The 20,107-nt window shown below is 37.1% G+C and overlaps 1 protein-coding gene across 1 annotated transcript in view; it reads left to right on the top strand.

Moving 5' to 3' along the window:
* SLC9C1 (solute carrier family 9 member C1) overlaps positions 1-16,030 on the top strand; it is a gene marked incomplete at its 5' end in the record, with an annotated part of 104,709 nt that extends 88,679 nt beyond the window's left edge. Inside the window, 5 exons of the mRNA XM_027550609.1 lie at positions 3,383-3,514; positions 3,648-3,833; positions 6,589-6,712; positions 13,841-13,953; positions 15,776-16,030. Of these exons, the coding sequence (XP_027406410.1) occupies positions 3,383-3,514; positions 3,648-3,833; positions 6,589-6,712; positions 13,841-13,953; positions 15,776-16,030 (810 nt within the window). The remainder of the gene's footprint in view (positions 1-3,382; positions 3,515-3,647; positions 3,834-6,588; positions 6,713-13,840; positions 13,954-15,775) is intronic.
* Positions 16,031-20,107: the final 4,077 nt, after the last annotated feature.

Here is a 20,107-nt window from a genome sequence, read left to right as displayed (position 1 = left end):
ACCTTCTAGAACTAACACCCAAAGGAGATGTCCTTTTCATCATGGGGGCCTGGAATGCAAAAGTAGGAAGGCAAGAGATACCTGGGGTAACAGGCAAATTTGGCCTTGGAGTACAAAATGAAGCAGGCAAAGGCTAATAGAGTTTTGCCAAGATAACGCACTGATCATAGCAAATACCCTCTTCCAATAACACAAGAGAAGACTTTACATGTGGACATCACCAGATGGTCAATACCAAAATCAGACTGATTATATTCTTTTCAGCCAAAGATGGTGAAGCTCTATACAGTCAGCAAAAACAAGACCGGGAGCTGACTATGGCTCAGATCATGAACTCCTTATTGCCAAATTCAGAATTAAATTGAAGAAAGTAGGGAAAACCACTAGACTATTCAGGTATGACCTATATCAAATCCCTTACGATTATACAGTGGAAGGGAGTAATAGATTCAAGGGATTAGATCTGATAGACAGAGTGCCTGAAGAACTATGGATGGAGGTTCATGACATTGTACAGGAGGCAGGGATCAAGACCATCCCCAAGAAAAAGAAATGCAAAAAGGCAAAATGGTTGTCTGGGGTGGGCGGGGGTGGGGTGGGGCGGGGGCGCGCCTTATTAATAGCTAAGAAAAGAAGAGACGCTAAAGGCAAAGGAAACATAGATTAATGGAACAGAACAGAGAATCCAGAAATAAACCTACGTACTTGTGGTCAACTAATCTAAATCAAGGCAAAAATATACAATGGAGAAAATACAGACTCTTCAATAAGTTTTGCTGGGAAAACTGGACAGCTACGTGTAAAAGAATGAAATTATAACTTTTTCTCACACCAAATACAAAATTGAAAATGAATTAAAGACCTAAATGTAAGGCTGTAAACTGTGAACTCTAGAAGGGATCATAGTCAGAACACTCTTTGATGTAAACCATAGCAATATTTTTTTGAATATGTCTCCTAAGGCAAAGGAAACAACTGCAAAAACAAGCAAATGATACCTAATTAATCTTAAAAGCCTTTCCATGGAAAAGGAAACCATTGACAAAATAAAAAATCATCCTATTGATCAGTAGAAAATATTTGCAAATTGCATGATCAATAACAGATTAATATCCAAAACACATAAACAGTTCATACAACTCAATATCAAAACAACTCAATTATATAATGGGCAGAAGACCTGAATAGATATTTTTCCAAACAAGATATACAGAAGGTCAACAGGCACATGAAAAGATGCTCATCATTGGTAAATATCAGAGAAATGCAAATCAATATTACAGTGAGTTATCACCTCACCTCTGTCAGAATGGCTATCATCAAAAAGTCTACAAATAACAAATATTGGTGAGGATGTGGATGAAGGGAATGCTCCAAGGTCTCCCTGGTGGCTCAGTAGTAAATAATCCACCTGCCAATGCCAGAGACGCAGGTTTGAGCCTTGGTCAGGAAGATCCCCTGAAGAAGGAAGTGGCAACCCACTCCAGTGTTCTTACCTGGGAAATCCCGTGGACAGAGGAGCCTGGCAGGCTGCAGACCATGGGGTCACAAAAGAGTCAGACATGACTTAGTGACTGAACAACAACACCACCAACCTACACTGTTGGCAGGAATGTAAATTTGTGCCACTATTAAAAACAGTATGGAGGTTGCTCAAAAAAACTAAAAATAGAGCTATCATATGATCCAGGAATTCTGCTCTTAGATAGGTATGTGAAGAAAATAAAAACATGAATTTGAAAAGATCCATGTTCCTCCATATTCACAGTAGTATTATTTATAACAGCCAAGATGTGAAAGCAACCAAAATGTCCATCAACAAATGAATGGATAAAGAAGATTTGAGATATATATATATATCTCAAATACTGTGTGTGTGTGTGTGTATATATATATATATGTGTATATATATATATATATACATATATATACAGTATTACTAAACCAAAAAAGAATGAAATTATGCTATTTGCAACAACATGGATGGACTTGGAGGGTATTATATTTAATGAAATAATAGAAAGACAGAGAAAGACAAGTACTGTAAGTTATCACTTTTATGCAGAATCTAAAAAATAAAACAAGTTAATATGACAAAACAGAAACAGATTTACAGAAATGGAAAACAAAGGAGTGGTTATCAGTAGGGAGAGGAAAGGGAGTAGGACAAAATAGGGCAACCCACTTCAGTACTCTTGCTTAGGGCTTAAGAGGTACAAATTACCATGTGTGAAGGATATATTGTACAGCACAGGGAATAGAGTCAATACTCTGTAATAACTTTAAATGGAGTATAATCTATAATAATATTGGATCACTATGTTGTACACCTAAAACTAATGAAATATTGTAAATCAACTATGCTTCAGAATTTAAAATTGGGCAATGGATTTGAATAGATACTTCATAAAAGAATATACAAATGTAAAATATCATGTATGAAACGAGATGCCAGTCCAGGTTCAATGCATGATACTGGATGCTTGGGGCTGGTGCACTGGGACGACCCAGAGGGATGGTATGGGGAGGGAGGAGGGAGGAGGGTTCAGGATGGGGAACACATGTATACCTGTGGCGGATTCATTTTGATATTTGGCAAAACTAATACAATTATGTAAAGTTTAAAAATAAAATAAAATTAATTAAAAAAAAAGAATATACAAATGGCCCATAAACATATGAAAAAGATGCTCAATATCATTAGTGTTCAGAGAAATGCAAATTAAAATCATGATAAGGTATCACTATATACATACTACATTGGCTAAAAATACATAGATTGAACACAAAGTATTAGCAAGGATGTCAATCAGCTGAAATTCTCATAAGTGGCTAAAGGGTAAATGTTACAGCCTCATCTGAAAACAGTTTAGCAGTTTATTATAAATACACATTTACTATATTACCCAGCAAACCTACTCATGGCTGATTACCAAGAGAATTTAAAACCAACAAACACAATCTCTTGTGTCTTCATAGCAGCTTATCCCTAAGAGTCAATAGTCTAATCATTGTTGGTATCAGAATTTTATTACTAACCAAAACATTTTCTCCCCCCAAATAATGTTTTTAGAAATACTTATGTCTTTAGTTTAAAAGGTTAAATGATCTTTGAGTCTTTGTTTTCTATTTTTTTCAGAATCTATAAGAATAATAAAGAAGTCTCATTAAATCATACAGCCTTTTAATACTTAGTATATGACAAGATTGTAAAAATATTTACTAAATAAATACATTTTATTAGGTTTCCAGGCAATAAAATGAATCTGCATAATTTAAATATTATTAGATTTAATGTTACATGTATATAAGAGAAAATCTCATTTCATTGAATCATGAATGCACAGAATGAAACAGTAAGTTGACATCCTCTTTTTTCCAGACATGTTTTATCCCCAAAAATCACTTGTATGAAGCTTTTGAACAATTTTATCCTCACATTGAATACAGAATGTGGCTAAAACTTGGACTTTCTATTACTGCCAAAAAAATCAGGGAACATTTATCTTATGAGGTAAGAGGTGCTTATGTGAAATTGTCCTTCTCTCTGAATGAAAATGAACTAAAGTATTGTTAGAAATTAACTCTTTAGGAATTTATATTAATCTTTATAAACAATAGACTATGAAATTGTATTTTTCTTATAGGATTGGAATTACAAGATGCAATTAAAACTCAGTAACATTTATGTAAAAGATATACCAAAGAACACCAAAACCGATATCTATGATGAAACAGTAATTTATGTCATCCTCATCCATGGAGCTGTGGAAGATTGTCAGTTACGAAAAGCTTATAAGGCTCCTTTCTTAATTCCTATAACATGTCATCAGGTAAAGAAATACTGATTCATATCTTCAGGTCAATATTCCATTTGTCCAACAATGAGTTAATAGTAGAAAAAGTGTCACTTTTCCACCTTCCCATTCTCCCCCATTCCCCTAACACTCCACGAACGCACACACAGCACACACACTCCCAGTTCACCGATTGCTTTGGCACTGGGTAGCCCAAACACCAACCTGTTCCCATTCACTATCAATGAATCAGGCCAAGCTATACATTTTGGTACAGTTGTAAATAGCAAAAGAGGACCTATTCAGTTCATGTACATATTGCAGGACTACTCTCTCTGGATTACATCAACAGTGCTGTAAAAAGGTTCTTTCAGTCCTAAGCTGAAGTGAGTATTACTGGTATTTCTTCAGCTACTTTGAAAGTGAATGTAAAAATAAAGGATGTTCTCATATTTAAGCTGTTGAGTTATGTGTGTGCTTAGTTGTTCAGTCATGTCCAACTCTTTGCAACCCCTTGGATGTAGCCCAGCAGGCTCCTCTGTCCATGGGATTCTCCAGGCAAGAATCCTGGAGTGGGTTGCCATTCCCTTCCCCAGGACCTGGGTCTCCTGCATTGCAGGCAGTTTGTTTGCTGTCTGAGCCTCCAGGGAAGCCCAATTAAAATGAAAAGCTGTGCCATGAGAAGAAAGAGAGAATGAAGGAATATCGTAGTATATGTATGTGTTTGTGTGTGTATGTGTGTGTACTGGGGTAGAGTAAGAGAGGTACATGTCTAGGAGAATCAGAGGACACATAAAATACTGCTAAAGAAAGTAAATTGAAAGAGAGACCAAGAGTTAATTAAAGTAAGCGTATTTTTTACGCAACTATGACAGAAACAGTGCTAGATGCTAGAGTGATCAAAACAAATGAGTCTTGCAACTTACCCTCAAGAGATCTCTCAACCAAGCAAAAAGATATATATAAAAATAGACACATAAATGTTTACAGCTATGATCAGTTCAGTTCAGTCGCTCAGTCGTGTCCGACTCTTTGCCACCCCACGAACCGCAGCACGCCAGGACTCCCTGTCCATCACCATCTCCCGGAGTCTACCCAAACCCAAGTCCATCAAGTCGGAGATGCCATCCAACCATCTCATCCTCTGTTGTCCCCTTCTCCTCCTGCCTCAATCATTCCCATCATCAGGGTCTTTTCAAATGAGTCAAATGCATCAGGTGGCCAAAGTATTGGAGCTTCAGTTTCAACATCAGTCCTTCCAGTGAACACCCAGGACTGATCTCCTTTAGGGTGGACTGGTTGGATCTCCTTGCAGTCCAAGGGACTCTCAAGAGTCTTGTCCAACACCACAGTTCAAAAGTATCAATTCTTCAGCACTCAGCTTTCTTTATAGTCCAACTCTTATATCCATACATGACCACTGGAAAAACCATAGCCTTGACTAGACGAACCTTTGTTGGCAAAGTAATGTCTTTGCTTTTTAATATGCTATCTAGATTGGTCATAACTTTCCTTCCAAGGAGTAAGCATCTTTTAATTTCATGGCTGCAGTCACCATCTGCAGTGATTTTGGAGCCCATAAAAATAAAGTCAGCCACTGTATCCACTGTTTCCCCATCTATTTGCCACGACGTGATAGGACCGGATGCCGTGATCTTCATTTTCTGAATATTGAGCTTTAAGCCAACTTTTTCACTCTCCTCTTTCACTTTCATCAAGAGGCTTTTTAGTTCTTCTTCACTTTCTGCCATAACAGTGGTGTCATCTGCATATCTGGGGTCATTCCAGCATGTGCTTCTTCCAGCCCAGTGTTTCTCATGATGTACTCTGCATATAAGTTAAATAAGCAGGGTGACAATATACAGCCTTGATGTACTCCTTTTCCTATTTGGAACCAGTCTGTTGTTCCATGTCCAGTTATGATAGAAGTGCTTAAAAGGTAAATACGGGACACAAGAAAAATATATTGGAGGTATGAGGAATCCTGAGCTGAGAAATGGTCATAAGAAAAATTTCCACATGGATACTACTAATCTGACAGCCAGTGAGAGGAAGTGAAACATTATTCTTAACTATGGTGCTTCCTACCTCTATTCCTGAATATGTGATAATAGAGCTTAGTTAGGGATGCTGGATTGGGAATTTAGATAACCAAGAAAGAGATTCTTTAGGCAACCCAAACCTGCCCAACTCTGTCTACTGTCCTGAGCATAAAGCTCTCCTCACTGTGGGTTTGGATTGGAAGATGTCTTGAAATCCATTGACATTCAGACTTTCTTTATGCCACATAGAAAAATACTCTGGGTGATATTTTAAAGAGTCATGGATGACTAAGTCTTCACTATTTTTCTCATTTGTAATAAAAATGGACAAAATAATTTAAAATCAGTGAAAGCATATAGAATATTGACTTTCACAAAGCTAACATACCCAAGTATTTGGCTATATCTAATGTCTATTTGGGCTTCCCTGGTGGCTCAGATGGTAAAGAATCCACCTGAAATGCGGGACACCTGGGTTCAATCCCTGAGTTGGGAAGATCTCCCGGAGAAGGGAAAAGCTACCACACCAGTATTCTGGCCTGGAGAATTCCATGGACTGTACAGTCCACGGGGTCGCAAAGAGTCAGACAGAGCTGAGCGACTTTCACTTCACTTCACTTCAATATCTATTTACAATGTAAATTTTCAGGCCCAGATATTTAGAGAGGGTCTGAGATAGTAGCTTACTAGAGAACATTTAATTGTTAGATTTTTACTTAGAAATTAGCTTGTAATCTGTCGATTTTCAGATACAAGGCACTGAAGATTTCACAAAGGTAACAATTGTTCAAACTTCGATTTATTCAAAAAGATTCAGGTGGAACACTAGAAAGTATATAGCTTCACATAAACCAGCTGATCCAACAACATCAGGTATGTAAGTTAGAATTCTTTGAATAATTGGGAACTTATTTTTCTTTTATGAAATAGTCCTGTAGTATTTGGAAACTTGTATGCACTCTGCCTAAAGTATTGAGGAATCTTTTAACTGCCATATTTGATATTCAATGTGTGAATTATGACTGAGAATATATAAGTTATAGTTAGAAATTATTCTATATTTAATCTATAAAATAAATACATAATTATAATAGGTATCATATATTATAAACATTATAAGTATATAAAAATAATATGAAGAAAAGATTGATGAGGAAATTTCTAGTTCTTTCCAAAAGTTAAAATATTTTATATAGCAGTAATAATGAAAATGCTGTTGTGTTGTCTGAATAACAGAGATATAAATCATAGAACTGAATAAATAACCTTATTATAAGCCTATTCTCTGTACAAATTTTGCATGAATGAAACTGAATCATAATATAAATGATTATTTAATAACTGCTATAAGCTAGTGATTAAAATTTGGAAAATAAATTTGAGATAGTTTTAAAAATTGAGTTATATTTGAATTACGGAATAAATATTCTTTAATATTTTTCATTTCTCTGAAGGAGACATTGTTCTAAATTTAGAAATACAGAAATTAATTTTAAAATTCTGCATTGATAAGAATATTACCAATCAAGAGATCAACAAGGGACAGTTCATGGAAGAAAAGTTTTATTGAAAAAAAATGTAGACAAAATTCAACACTACTAATATTTAAAGAAACAAATTAAATATTAGCCTATTTCATTCATGAGATTTTTAAAGAATTATAATGACTAAAGCTCAAAAAATGTAGTGATTGGAGAGAAGTTTAAGAGAAAGGGGGATTATATATACTTATGCCTGATTCATGTTATTCAATGCAGAAACCAACACAACATTGTAAAACAATTATCCTCCAATTAAAAATAAATTCTAAAACTTTTAAAAATGTAGTTTTTCTGATATACATTCTTATCTTGACACCAATATAAACTGATCAAATAAGTTTATCACAAGATTCCAAAAGCCCTAAAAGTATTTCTATCCCTTGCTTAAATAATGTAATTTCTAAATATGTCAATTATATCTCAATAAAAATAAATTAATAATATAATTTCTAGACATTTATTGTAAATAAATAAAGCAAAAAAATAATTAAGGTAATTAAGCATTATTTGTAAAAGTAAAAATTAGAAGTTATCAAATGTCCATACAATAGTAAAGATTAAAAAAACTAAAGCTGGTTCTCTGAGAAGATAAATGAAATTGACAAACCATTAGCCAGAATCATCAAGAAACAAACAGAGAAGAGTCAAATCAACAAAGTCAGAAATGAAAAAGGAGAGGTTACAACAGACAATGCAGAAATACAAAGGATTATAAGAGACTATTATGAACAACTATATGGCAATATAATGGATAACCTGGAAGAAATGAACAGATTCTCAGAAAAGTTCTATCTTCCAAGACTGAACCAGGAAGAAATAGAAATTATGAACAACCCAATTACTAGCACTGAAATTGAAGCTGTGATCAAAAATCTCCCAAAAGATAAAAGCCCAAGACCAGATGGCTTCACAGGAGAATTCTATCAAACATTTAGAGAAGAGCTAATGCCTATCCTTCTAAAACTCTTTCAAAAAACTGCAGAGGAAGGAACACTTCCAAACTCATTCTACAAGGCCACCATCACCCTGATACCAAAACCAGACAAAGACAACACAAAAAAGAAAACTATAGGCCAATATCACTGATGAACACAGATGCAAAAATCCTCAACAAAATTTTAGCAAACAGAATTCAGCAATACATCAAAACGCTCATACAACATGATCAAGTTGTATTTATTCCAGGGATGCAAGGATTCTTCAATATATGCAAATCAACCAATGTGATACACCATATTAACAAATTGAAAGATAAAAACCATATGAAAATCTTATACATACAGAAAAGGCCCTTGACAAAATTCAGCATCCATTTATGATTCAAACTCTTCAAAAAATGGGCATAGAAGGAACCTACCTCAACATAGTAAAGGCCATATATGATAAGCCCAGAGCAAACATTATTCTCAATGGTCAAAAATTGAAAGCATTCCCCTAAGATCAAGAACAAGACAAGGGTGTCCACTTTCACCACCATTATTCAACACAGTTCTGGAAGTCCTAGCTACAGCAATCAGAGAAGAAAAAGAAATAAAAGGAATCCAGATCAGAAAAGAAGAAGTAAAGCTCCCACTGTTTGCAGATGACATGACATCAGATCAGATCAGGTCAGATCAGTCACTCAGTCGTGTCCGACTCTTTGCGACCCCATGAATCGCAGCGCACCAGGCCTCCCTGTCCATCACCAACTCCCGGAGTTCACTCAGACTCACGTCCATCGAGTCAGTGATGCCATCCAGCCATCTCATCCTCTGTCGTCCCCTTCTCCTCCTGCCCCCAATCCCTCCCAGCATCAGAGTCTTTTCCAATGAGTCAACTCTTCACATGAGGTGGCCAAAGTACCGGAGTTTCAGCTTTAGCATCATTCCTTCCAAAGAAATCCCAGGGCTGATCTCCTTCAGAATGGACTGGTTGGATCTCCTTGCAGTCCAAGGGACTCTCAAGAGTCTTCTCCAACACCACAGTTCAAAAGCATCAATTCCTCGGCGCTCAGCCTTCTTCACAGTCCAACTCTCACATCCATACATGACCACAGGAAAAACCATAGCCATAGCCTTGACTAGACGAACCTTTGTTGGCAAAGTAATGTCTCTGCTTTTGAATATGCTATCTAGGTTGGTCATAACTTTCCTTCCAAAGAGTAAGCATCTTTTAATTTCATGGCTGCGGTCACCATCTGTAGTGATTTTGGAGCCCAGAAAAATAAAGTCTGACACTGTTTCCACTGTTTCCCCATCTATTTCCCATGAAGTGGTGGGACCGGATGCCATGACATGACATAGAAAACCCTAAATATAGTCTCAGAAAATTACTAGAGCTAATCAGTGAATTTAGCAAAGTTGCAGGATACAAAATCAATACACAGAAATCACTTGCATTTCAATATACTAACAATGAAAAATCAGAAAAAGCAATTAAGGAATCAATCCCATCTACCATTGCAATGAAAAGAATTAAATACCTAGGAATACACTCACCTAAGGAGACAAAAGAACTGTACACAGAAAATTACAAGACACTAATGAAAGAAATCAAAGATGACGTAAACAGATGGAGAGATATTCCATGGTCCTGGGTAGGAAGAATAAATATTTTGAAAATTACTCTACTACCAAATGCAATCTACAGATTCAATGTGATCCCTACCAAATTACCAATAACTTTTTTCACAGAACTAGAATAAAAATTTGACAATTCATATGGAAACATAACAGACCCTGAATAACCAAAGCAGTCTTGAGAAAGAAGAATGGAGTTGAAGGAATCAACCTTCCTGACTTCAGATTATACTACAAAGCTACAGTCATCAAGACAGTATCGTACTGGCACAAAAACAGAAATATAGACCAATGGAACAAGACAGAAAGCTCGGAAATAAACCCATGCATCTATGGGTACCTTATTTTTGACCAAGGAGGCAAGAATATACAATGGGGCAAAGACAGCCTCTTCAATAAATGGTGCTGGGAAAACTGGACAGCTACATGTGAAAGAATGAAATTAGAACACTTCCTAACACCATACACAAAGATAAACTCAAAATGGATTAAAGACCTAAATGTAAGACAAGAAATTATAAAACTCTTAGAGGAAAACATAGACAGAACACATGATGACATAAGTCAAAGCAGGATCCTCTATGATCCACCTCCTAGAGCAACGGAAATAAAAACAAAAGTAAACAAGTGGGACCTGATTAAACTTAAAAGCTTTTGCCCAGCAAAGGAAACTATAAGCAAGGTGAAAAGACACCCTCAGAATCAGATCAGATCAGTCGCTCAGTCGTGTTCGACTCTTTGCAACCCCATGAATCACAGCACGCCAGGCCTCCTTGTCCATCACCAACTCCCGGAGTTCACTCAGACTCACGTCCATCGAGTCAGCGATGCCATCCAGCCATCTCATCCTCTGTCGTCCTCTTCTCCTCCTGCCCCCAATCCCTTCCAGCATCAGAGTCTTTTCCAATGAGTCAACTCTTCACATGAGGTGGTCAAAGTACTGGAGTTTCAGCTTTAGCATCATTCCTTCCAAAGAAATCCCAGGGCTGATCTTCAGAATGGACTGGTTGGATCTCCTTGCAGTCCAAGGGACTCTCAAGAGTCTTCTCCAACACCACAGTTCAAAAGCATCAATTCCTCGGCGCTCAGCCTTCTTCACAGTCCAACTCTCACATCCATACATGACCACAGGAAAAACCATAGCCTTGACTAGACGGACCTTTGTTGGCAAAGTAATGTCTCTGGTTTTGAATATGCTATCTAGGTTGGTCATAACTTTCCTTCCAAGGAGTAAGCGTCTTTTAATTTCATGGCTGCGGTCACCATCTGTAGTGATTTTGGAGCCCAGAAAAATAAAGTCTGACACTGTTTCCACTGTTTCCCCATCTATTTCCCAAGAAGTGATGGAACCAGGTGCCATGATCTTCGTTTTCTGAATGTTGAGCTTTAAGCCCACTTTTTCACTCCACTTTCACTTTTCATCAAGAGGCTTTTGAGTTCCTCTTCACTTTCTGCCATAAGGGTGTTGTCATCTGCATATCTGAGGTTATTGATATTTCTCCCGGCAATCTTTATTCCAGTTTGTGTTTTTTCCAGTCCAGTGTTTCTCATGATGTACTCTGCATGTAAGTTAAATAAAAAGGGTGACAATATACAGCCTTGATGTACTCCTTTTCCTATGTGGAACCAGTCTGTTGTTCCATGTCCAGTTCTAACTGTTGCTTCCTGACCTGCGTACAAATTTCTCAAGAGACAGATCAGGTGGTCTGGTATTCCCATCTCTTTCAGAATTTTCCACAGTTTATTGTGATCCACACAGTCAAAGGCTTTGGCATAGTCAATAAAGCAGAAATAGTTGTTTTTACCCTCAGAATAGGAGAAAATAATAGCAAATGAAACAACTGACAAAGGATTAATTTCCAGTATATCCAAGCAGCTCATATGACTCAATACCAGAAAAACAAACAACTCAGTCAAAAAGTGGGAAAAAAACCTAAACAGACATTTCTCCAAAGAATATACACAGATGGCTTACAAACAAACACATGAAAAGATGCTCAATGTTGTTCATTATTAGAGAAATGCAAATCAAAACTACAATGAGGTGTCACCTCACACCAGTCAGAATGGCCATCATCAAAAAGTCTACACTCAATAAATGCTGGAGAGGGTGTGGAGAAAAAGGAATACTCTTGCACTGTTGGTAGTAATGTAAATAGATACAGCCACTATGGAAGACGGTATGGAGATTCCTAAAAAAACTAGGAATAAAACCACCATATGACCCAGCATCTCACTCCTAGGCATATACTCTGAGGAAATCACAATTGAAAAATACCCATGTATCTCATTGTTCATTGCAGCACTATTTGCAATAGCTAGAACATGGGAGCAACCTACATATGCCCATCGACAGATGAAGGGATAAAGAAGTTGTGGTACATATACACAATGAAATATTACCCAGCCATAAAAAGGAATACATTTCAGTCAGTTTTAATGAGATTGATGAACCTAGAACTTATTATACAGAATGAAGTAAGTCAGAAAGAGAAAGATAAATATCATATTCTAAGGCATATATACGTAATCTAGAAAAATGGTACTGAAGAAATTTATTTACTGGGCAGCAATGGAGAAACATAGATAATAGATTTATGGACATGGGGAGAGAGGAGGAGAAGGTGAGATGTATGGAAAGAGTAACATGGAAACTTACATTACTATATGTAAAATAGATAGCCAATGGGAATTTGCTGTATGGCTAAGGAAACTCAAACAGGGGTTCTGTATCAACCTAGAGGGGTGGGATGGAGAGGGAGATGGGTGGGGGCTTCAAAAGGGAGGGTATATATGTATACCTATGGCTGATTCATGTTGAGGTTTGACAGAAAACAACAAAATTCTGTAAAACAATTATCCTCCAATAAAAAAAGTAATTAAAAAGTAATTAAGGTAATTAAGCATTATTTATAAGAATAGAAATCAGAAGTTATCAAAACGTCTAATGATCAATGAATGGTTAATTAAATTAACACAATTGAATGCTTAATAAGCATTAAACAATTAATTTCCCAGGTAGAACCTTGGAAAAGACCAATGATACATGTGAAGTAAAAGTAGCACTGATACAACACTCTCTTGCTAATTTTAAACAAATTTTATCTTTATTGTGTTACAGTTATAAACCTTTGAATCCATGTGAACACAATACTGTCATTCCATGGGTCCCCACCGATCTTCACATTAAGCAGAAATAGGACATAGTATGGGAAACTTCATCATCTGCTCATTCTTCAGCCACCTTCCCTCCCCACAATCTAAAATGTGGCCATACCAAACGGCTAATGGTTCACATAATATAAGAGACCTCGTGGTCTCTCATTCCTGAACCTTTGCACATTTTTTCCCCTTCCTTCTGCCTAGAACCCTCTAAAAGTGCTTGCCCCCACATCTCCCCATTCCAGGGAGTTAACTTCTTATTCCTTAAATCTCAGCATCACTGATACATCCCAAATTCACAGAACTGCACTTTCCATGTGCTCCCATAGCCCATTATGCACACAGTCCTATTTTCCCATCATGTATTTTTTTGTTCGTATATTTGCTGATCCGTCTTCTCCAAGAGAGCACGGATCATCACTCATTTGCTTTCTTATGTATCCCCACTGCTTACCAATGGGCCTGGCATGCTTAGTACATATTAATATAAAAGTACTTTGGGGATGGTGGGACAGTAAATGATTTCGTCTCTGTACTTTCCAAACTTTCTGCACATTTGTTACACAATCTTTATAATAAAAGACTTTTAATCTCTTTTTTTAAAGTGACCCCATTTCCTACCAACTGAAATTGCCACCAATTCCAGATCACAGTGACTTGAACTTGGTTGAATTGGATAGTTGGACTAGTTAATATGGTTGTTTGTTTCAGTGTTTGAATTAATGCAGTCTTTTCTGAAGGAGCTGAATCCAGAAGATGTGAATATCCCTTTCCAGAGGAGACACGTACTCAATTTGAAGCAGGTGAAAGTGGAACACGTGAAAATCTCTCTCAAGAAGAGACACATACTCAGGTAAACTGAGAAATACAATGAAAATACAGTCAGTTCTTCGTATCCTAGAACACAGAACATGTGGCTCCTGGGCCCTGACTGTACTATGTCATTCTATATAAGGGACTTGAGCATCCCTTGATTTTGGTATTCATGGGAAGAGGGAGTGCTGTCCTGGAGCCAGGCCCCTGCAAATACCTAGAGACAACTGTACCTCACTAGATCTCCATCAGCCTATCTGAACCTCACTAGATCTCCATCAGCCTATCTGAACCTCACTAGATCTCCATCAGCCTATCTGAACCTCACTAGATCTCCATCAGCCTAACTGTAGACTGGATTTTAGGGAGTTCCAAGTGAGGTAGAGAATTCATTTTTATTTCTTGTCTTTTCCAAGCTGGTAGTATTGTCCCAGGAGATGCTAATTATAATACCCAGAATATGAGAAATATCTGCTACAAAGGAATACATCAGACAATTGTATATTTGGTTGTTAAAGATGTTTTACATCAATTCAGTCCACTTACTCTATTAACAGAAGGCATCAAACTCAAAACACATTCTCCTTCTCCCCCGAAACTTGCCTCACGAGTATATGTTGAATGAAAGCTTATTAAAGGTCCCACGAGGGACATTGAAGGTGTTTTCCTAATGTCCATGTTTAACTCAAATGTGTTCAAGTTCTCAGGTCTTGAAGAGCCCAACACTCTTCTTTAATACATAAGTTCTCATTCTGCATAAAAGCAGGAATTTCAGTTTATCCTTGAGTTTCAGAGTCTTCCTGGGGAAGCTTTCCCTCAAACCCTCCCTAGTTGGTGCCTCAAACTGCTGACCCAATAGCACAGGGATTGAGAGTGTGGGGGTGTAGCATGGAAGTCTCTGGTTTGCTTCCTGATTCCATCACAATTAGCCATGTGACCTTGAACAAATTTCTCAACCTGCCTTAGCATCATTTTCCCTGTCTATAAAACAGATAAAATAATAAGTCACATTCATATGGTGCTGCTATGGAGATTAAAGAAATGGGAGGTATACGACAAAGTATTTGACACTTCTTCTTAACATTGTAAACTGCTTCTCCAAATGTCTTTTGCTCTTCCCATATTAACTTTCTTAAAAAAAAAAACCATGAATATAGTCACCTCCTCTAATTCTCCCAAACATAGTTTCTGCTGAAGACTAGGAAAGAACAAAGAGAAATTACAGTTAATAAACAAACAAACAAAAAATTATGAGGAAGACACTTAAAATATAAGATGGCTCCTTCCAGCTTACTGATTAAGCCATCTTTCTCCTTAGCCTTGGTAGCCTGCCAAGCTTGTAGGATTTATCTTAATAGCGTGTTTGGGGGAATGAAGGGAGGAGCCAGGAAAGCTAATGCTCTCCCAGTACATAATGTCCCAAATTGCTGCTTTTACTTAATTAAAAAGAAAATGATTTGCATAAGAGTTGTTAACATAGAGGAAGCAGTTTGAAAGTGAGAGTCCAATAAATGGTAGAAACATCAGCTAGTTAGACATACAGAGAAGATCAACAAATTCTGTTATTTAATAAATGCTTGTTCTCCCTCATGTTAAATCTTGGTTGTGTTTCTGAGCCAACTCCCTTCCCTCTCCTCTCAAAGTTTTCCCTGATTACCACCAGCCCAGAACGGTAGCTTTACCTTTACATCATTAAAAACCTGTCACAACATTAAGTGGCTCCTTACAGAGCATTTTGACCCCCACACAGTGCTGCCACTGCCAGGAGTCCCAGCTGTAGGTCCCCCTGACCTACAGACCAGATTTGACACCAGCTCTGTTTTATAAATCTTACTAACTTTAACTCCTATCTCCATTTTTAGAATCAAGAGCCTACGAAATCAACTGCTAAGATCATGATGGATAAGAGCATCTATGGGAACGCCTCGAATAAGCCTAAACGGAAGTCTGGTGAGCTGGTTCCATTTTCCCAACATGAGTGGGAGCATATCTGTTCCTGGAGATGTAGATGGAAGCCAGTTTATTTGCCTTTGTGTGATAATATGCTTATACCACCTTCTACTAGCCAGAAGATTCTTCTACTGGCACTAATTCTAAATTCTAATTTGGAAAATTAATTCAAAATAAGATTCCTTTATCTGAATTTCTGGAAACTATAGCTTCATGGTTCCCTCTCTATATTCTGCCATTTAATCTCACATGCAACACTAGCTGCTCCCAGTTTGGTAGGTTGTTTTACAGGTAGCCATGTAATGTGGAAGATATAAGCAGACAATAAGCTATGACTTCATGTTCAAAAATTTATGTTCTAGTTAAGGAAGCAAAACATACCACACGGAAGGCAGTTAAATGACAATACAAGAAACACAGTGGACAGTGTCAACTGAAGTTAAATGAATTCAAGAAACAGATAGCTACTAAGCATAGCAAAGTCTCTGTAGAGAAAAGAAGCTGATGCTTAGAACAGAAGACGCAAGAGACCAAGACTTTTAGGAAACGATGAGTAGACCAACCTGGCTGTTGGCAGTACAAAATGTCGTGTCTGGGGAAATATTTGTGTTTATAAGTGCTTTATATGACCTCCAGATAAATTTTTTTATCTCCATTTAAAAAACATTAACTGTTTAATACCACTTCCTATGACAAAGATCATATTTTAAAATAGACTTGAAGGCTAACAATACACCATGTAAAAAGTGTTTGAAAGAATTATTTGCAACACAATGAATATCTTTACCTGGGGAAAATGTGTACAAAATGATGAGGAAAACACTATGATACCAACAGGCAAACTTATAAACAGCCAATTCAGGGAAAAGACAATGCCCAAAATGTGGAGAAAATAAAAAAAGCAACACTAAACAACAACAAAGTATTAACATTTTTTAAAGAACTGTTTTTATTAAATGGTAGAATTATTTTCTTTGAAATAAATGAAAATAGAATGATACTTATTTTCTCATATTTAGCTAGTAGATAAGCAATTTGTCAACAAAAGTCATAAAAATACTCACACAGTTTGCCTCAATGATTTCTCTTCTGAAAATCAATCCAAAGAAAGTAATACAAGGTATACAAGTAGACAAATGTGCAAAATGTCTAATACACTACTATTTCTAGTGACAAAAAATTTTAAGTAGCCAAAGTGTTCAACAGTGAAAAAATGTATAATTTCACTACAGAACATCCGTAGTACAAGGAGTGTCATACTACTATGGTTGAGTAGTTCAACATAAAATGTAAAAGCTGAATTCCATACTGTGCATATAACATGTTTAGTGTAAACAAGGCCAGAAAAGATAAATCTAAATGATATAATTAAGAAAAGGGAGAATAGAGATGGTCTTCAGAGAAGGCAATGGCACCCCACTCCAGTACTCTTGCCTGGAAAATCCCATGGATGGAGGAGCCTGGTGGGCTGCAGTCCATGGGGTTGCTGAGGGTAGAACACGACTGAGTGACTTCATTTTCACTTTCATGCATTGGAGAAGGAAATGGCAAGCCACTCCAGCGTTCTTGCCTGGAGAATCCCAGGGACGGTGGAGCCTGGTGGGCTGCTGTCTATGGGGTCGAACAGAGTCGGACACAACTGAAGTGACTCAGCAGCAGCAGCAGCAGCAGAGATGGTCTTATTTACCCCTCTTGTTTTATGTGGCTTTGTTACTCATTATGAAAAATATGACTGTAAAACCATCAAGAATTATTCAAATATAAATTACTTGAAAGTTGTCTGTTGTCTTTTGTACCACACTTTACACTCAGAAATCCATAGTGTTAGGAAATGTGAAAGTGAAAGTGTTAGTTGCTTAGTCGTGTCCAGCTCTTTGCAACTGTAGCATGCCAGGCTCCTCTGTCCATGGAATTCTCCAGGCAAGAAGACTGGAATAGGTTGCCATTCCCTTCAGCTGGGGGATCTTCTCAACTCAAGGATAGAACCTTGGTCTCTTGCATTGCAGGCAGATTCTTAAGCATCTGAGCCACCAGATAGTAATAGCCAGAGCCAAAATTCAATGAGTGATAATGACTCCAGTCAGTTATTCCCACAATGGTAAACCCTCCTCCTGCTGCTGCTGCTAAGTTGCTTCAGTCGTGTCCACTAGTCCATAAACTTCTGCACCCAGTTCAACAGACCCCAGGGGTTTCTTGGATTCATACTCCCAGTTTAAATCATGCTACCAACCCTTATGATGACAAGTGATTCACATTCACTTGCTCAGCTTCCTTCCTTGGTGTCATTAATAATGACCAGATATTTCTTGTGGGAATAAAACTGACGCTCTAGGACATCCTATTCTGGGTTGTGGGTCAGTGTTGAAAGATTCCAGAGCTCTTTTGCCTTGGATTGTTTTCCTTCATTTCCATTTCTTTTAGAAATGTTTGACAAGGCTGTTTAGAAGACTGACACATGTAAGAGCCCTGCTGTCATGAGATGCCTCCTGTTTTTGAAGCACGTTTCCCTACCTCAAGAGGGAGCAACTTTGAGCTGAATCCTATGTGGATCTTCTTGGTGCCACACTGAAAGAAGTTTGGACTTTGCAACTGTTTCATTCTGCAAAATTTCCTGGATTTAAAATATCTATTATTTAAAATATCTAAAACACCCCAGAATATCTTAGAGTAAGTTTTAGTTTTAGAACCAGAAAATAAGCTTGTGCTACCTGGATAGTTTGTATATTACTCTTAGAAAAAAAAATGGTTTGATTCACTTTATGAAAATTAAATGCTATTAAAAAGTATTTAAAATGTTGCTCTTGAACCAAGTGTTGATTTTTGTCATTCACTCAGTGAAGTGTCATTGCATTTCATTCATCCTGGAAGCCCTCAGTGATTTAAAATAGCAAATAGAAAGGATTTAATCCTTTCTAAAGGATTTAACCATAGAAAGACTTAACCATGTAACTTAACCTTAAATAAAACTTTTGGTGTTCATTTTGTTCATGATTATATTTACAATAGGCAGCACATGATTTTTTAAAATAATCTTAACAGTGAAGAGATATTGTACTGCTTCTGTATGCTGTTATATAACAAATGCTGTACAGTTATAAACTTATGTAATCTTCATAGTAATCATATAAGGTAGGTACTATTATTTCCAATTTACAGATGAGTAAAGAGTGAATTCAGTACTTTGTGGAAAACCTCATAGCTAGTAAGAGGCAGAGCATAAATTTGAAAACAAGTCTACGATTAGCGATTATACCATATACACCTCCAGTATGGTAGGTCCTAAATAAGTACCTGAAGAATTAATAAAAATTTAAATATATATCTTCAGGATCATGCCTCCACCCAGGATTTGGGAAATGTTATTCCAAACTTTGTTCTTGCTACAACTGGTGGTAGGCACATTTTTCAAAGAAGCCAAGTGTAGAGATTCCATTCATAAAATCTGCTTGTGGAGGAGAAAGTTTGGTTTGTTGCTGTTGGGAAGTCAAATCAAACTGCTATTAGGCTTCTCAGGTGGTCCAGTGATTAAGAATCTACCTGCCAATGCAGAGGACGCGGGGTCAATTCCTGGTCTGGGAAGATTCCCCATGCCACAAGGCAGTTAAGCCCACGCACCCCAGCTACTAAAGCCTGTGAGCCCTAGAGCCTGTGTTCCACAGGCTCTAGAAAAGCCTGTGTTCCACAGGCTCTAGAAAAGCCATCACAAGGAAAAGCCTGCACACCGCAACTAGAGAAAGCCCACGTGCAGCAACGAAGACCCAGTACAACCAGAAATTTAAAAAAAAAGAAAAACTGCTATCACTTCTCTCCAAAACTAACCTCAACAAGTTTCTTTCCAGTGCTAGTTACATGACAGCTATTTTAATATCTGAAGGACTTTTTTTATTACTGAGGTGTAGTTGATGTACGATATTATATGTTACAGGTGTACATCATAGTAATTCACAATTTTTAAGGTTATATTTCATTTTTAGTTATTATAAAATGTTGGATACACTTCCTGTATTGTAGCTTATTTATTTTTAAACATAATAGTTTGTATCTTTTAGGCCCCTACCCCTATATTGTCCCTCCCCTCTCCCCCACCTCACTGGTAACCACTGCTTTGTTCTCTATATCTGAGAGTCAGTTTCCTTTTTTTTTTTTATAGTCACTAGCTCATTTAATTTTTAGATTCCACATATAAGTTATAAGTATTTGCCTTTCTCTGTCTGACTTATTTCACTTAGCATAATACCATAAGG

The sequence above is a fragment of the Bos indicus x Bos taurus genome, chromosome 1 (genome assembly GCF_003369695.1).
Source record: "Bos indicus x Bos taurus breed Angus x Brahman F1 hybrid chromosome 1, Bos_hybrid_MaternalHap_v2.0, whole genome shotgun sequence".
Taxonomy (NCBI): Eukaryota; Metazoa; Chordata; class Mammalia; order Artiodactyla; family Bovidae; genus Bos; species Bos indicus x Bos taurus.
Note: the sequence above shows the minus strand (reverse complement) of the source record. Positions and strands in the feature narration are given on the sequence as shown.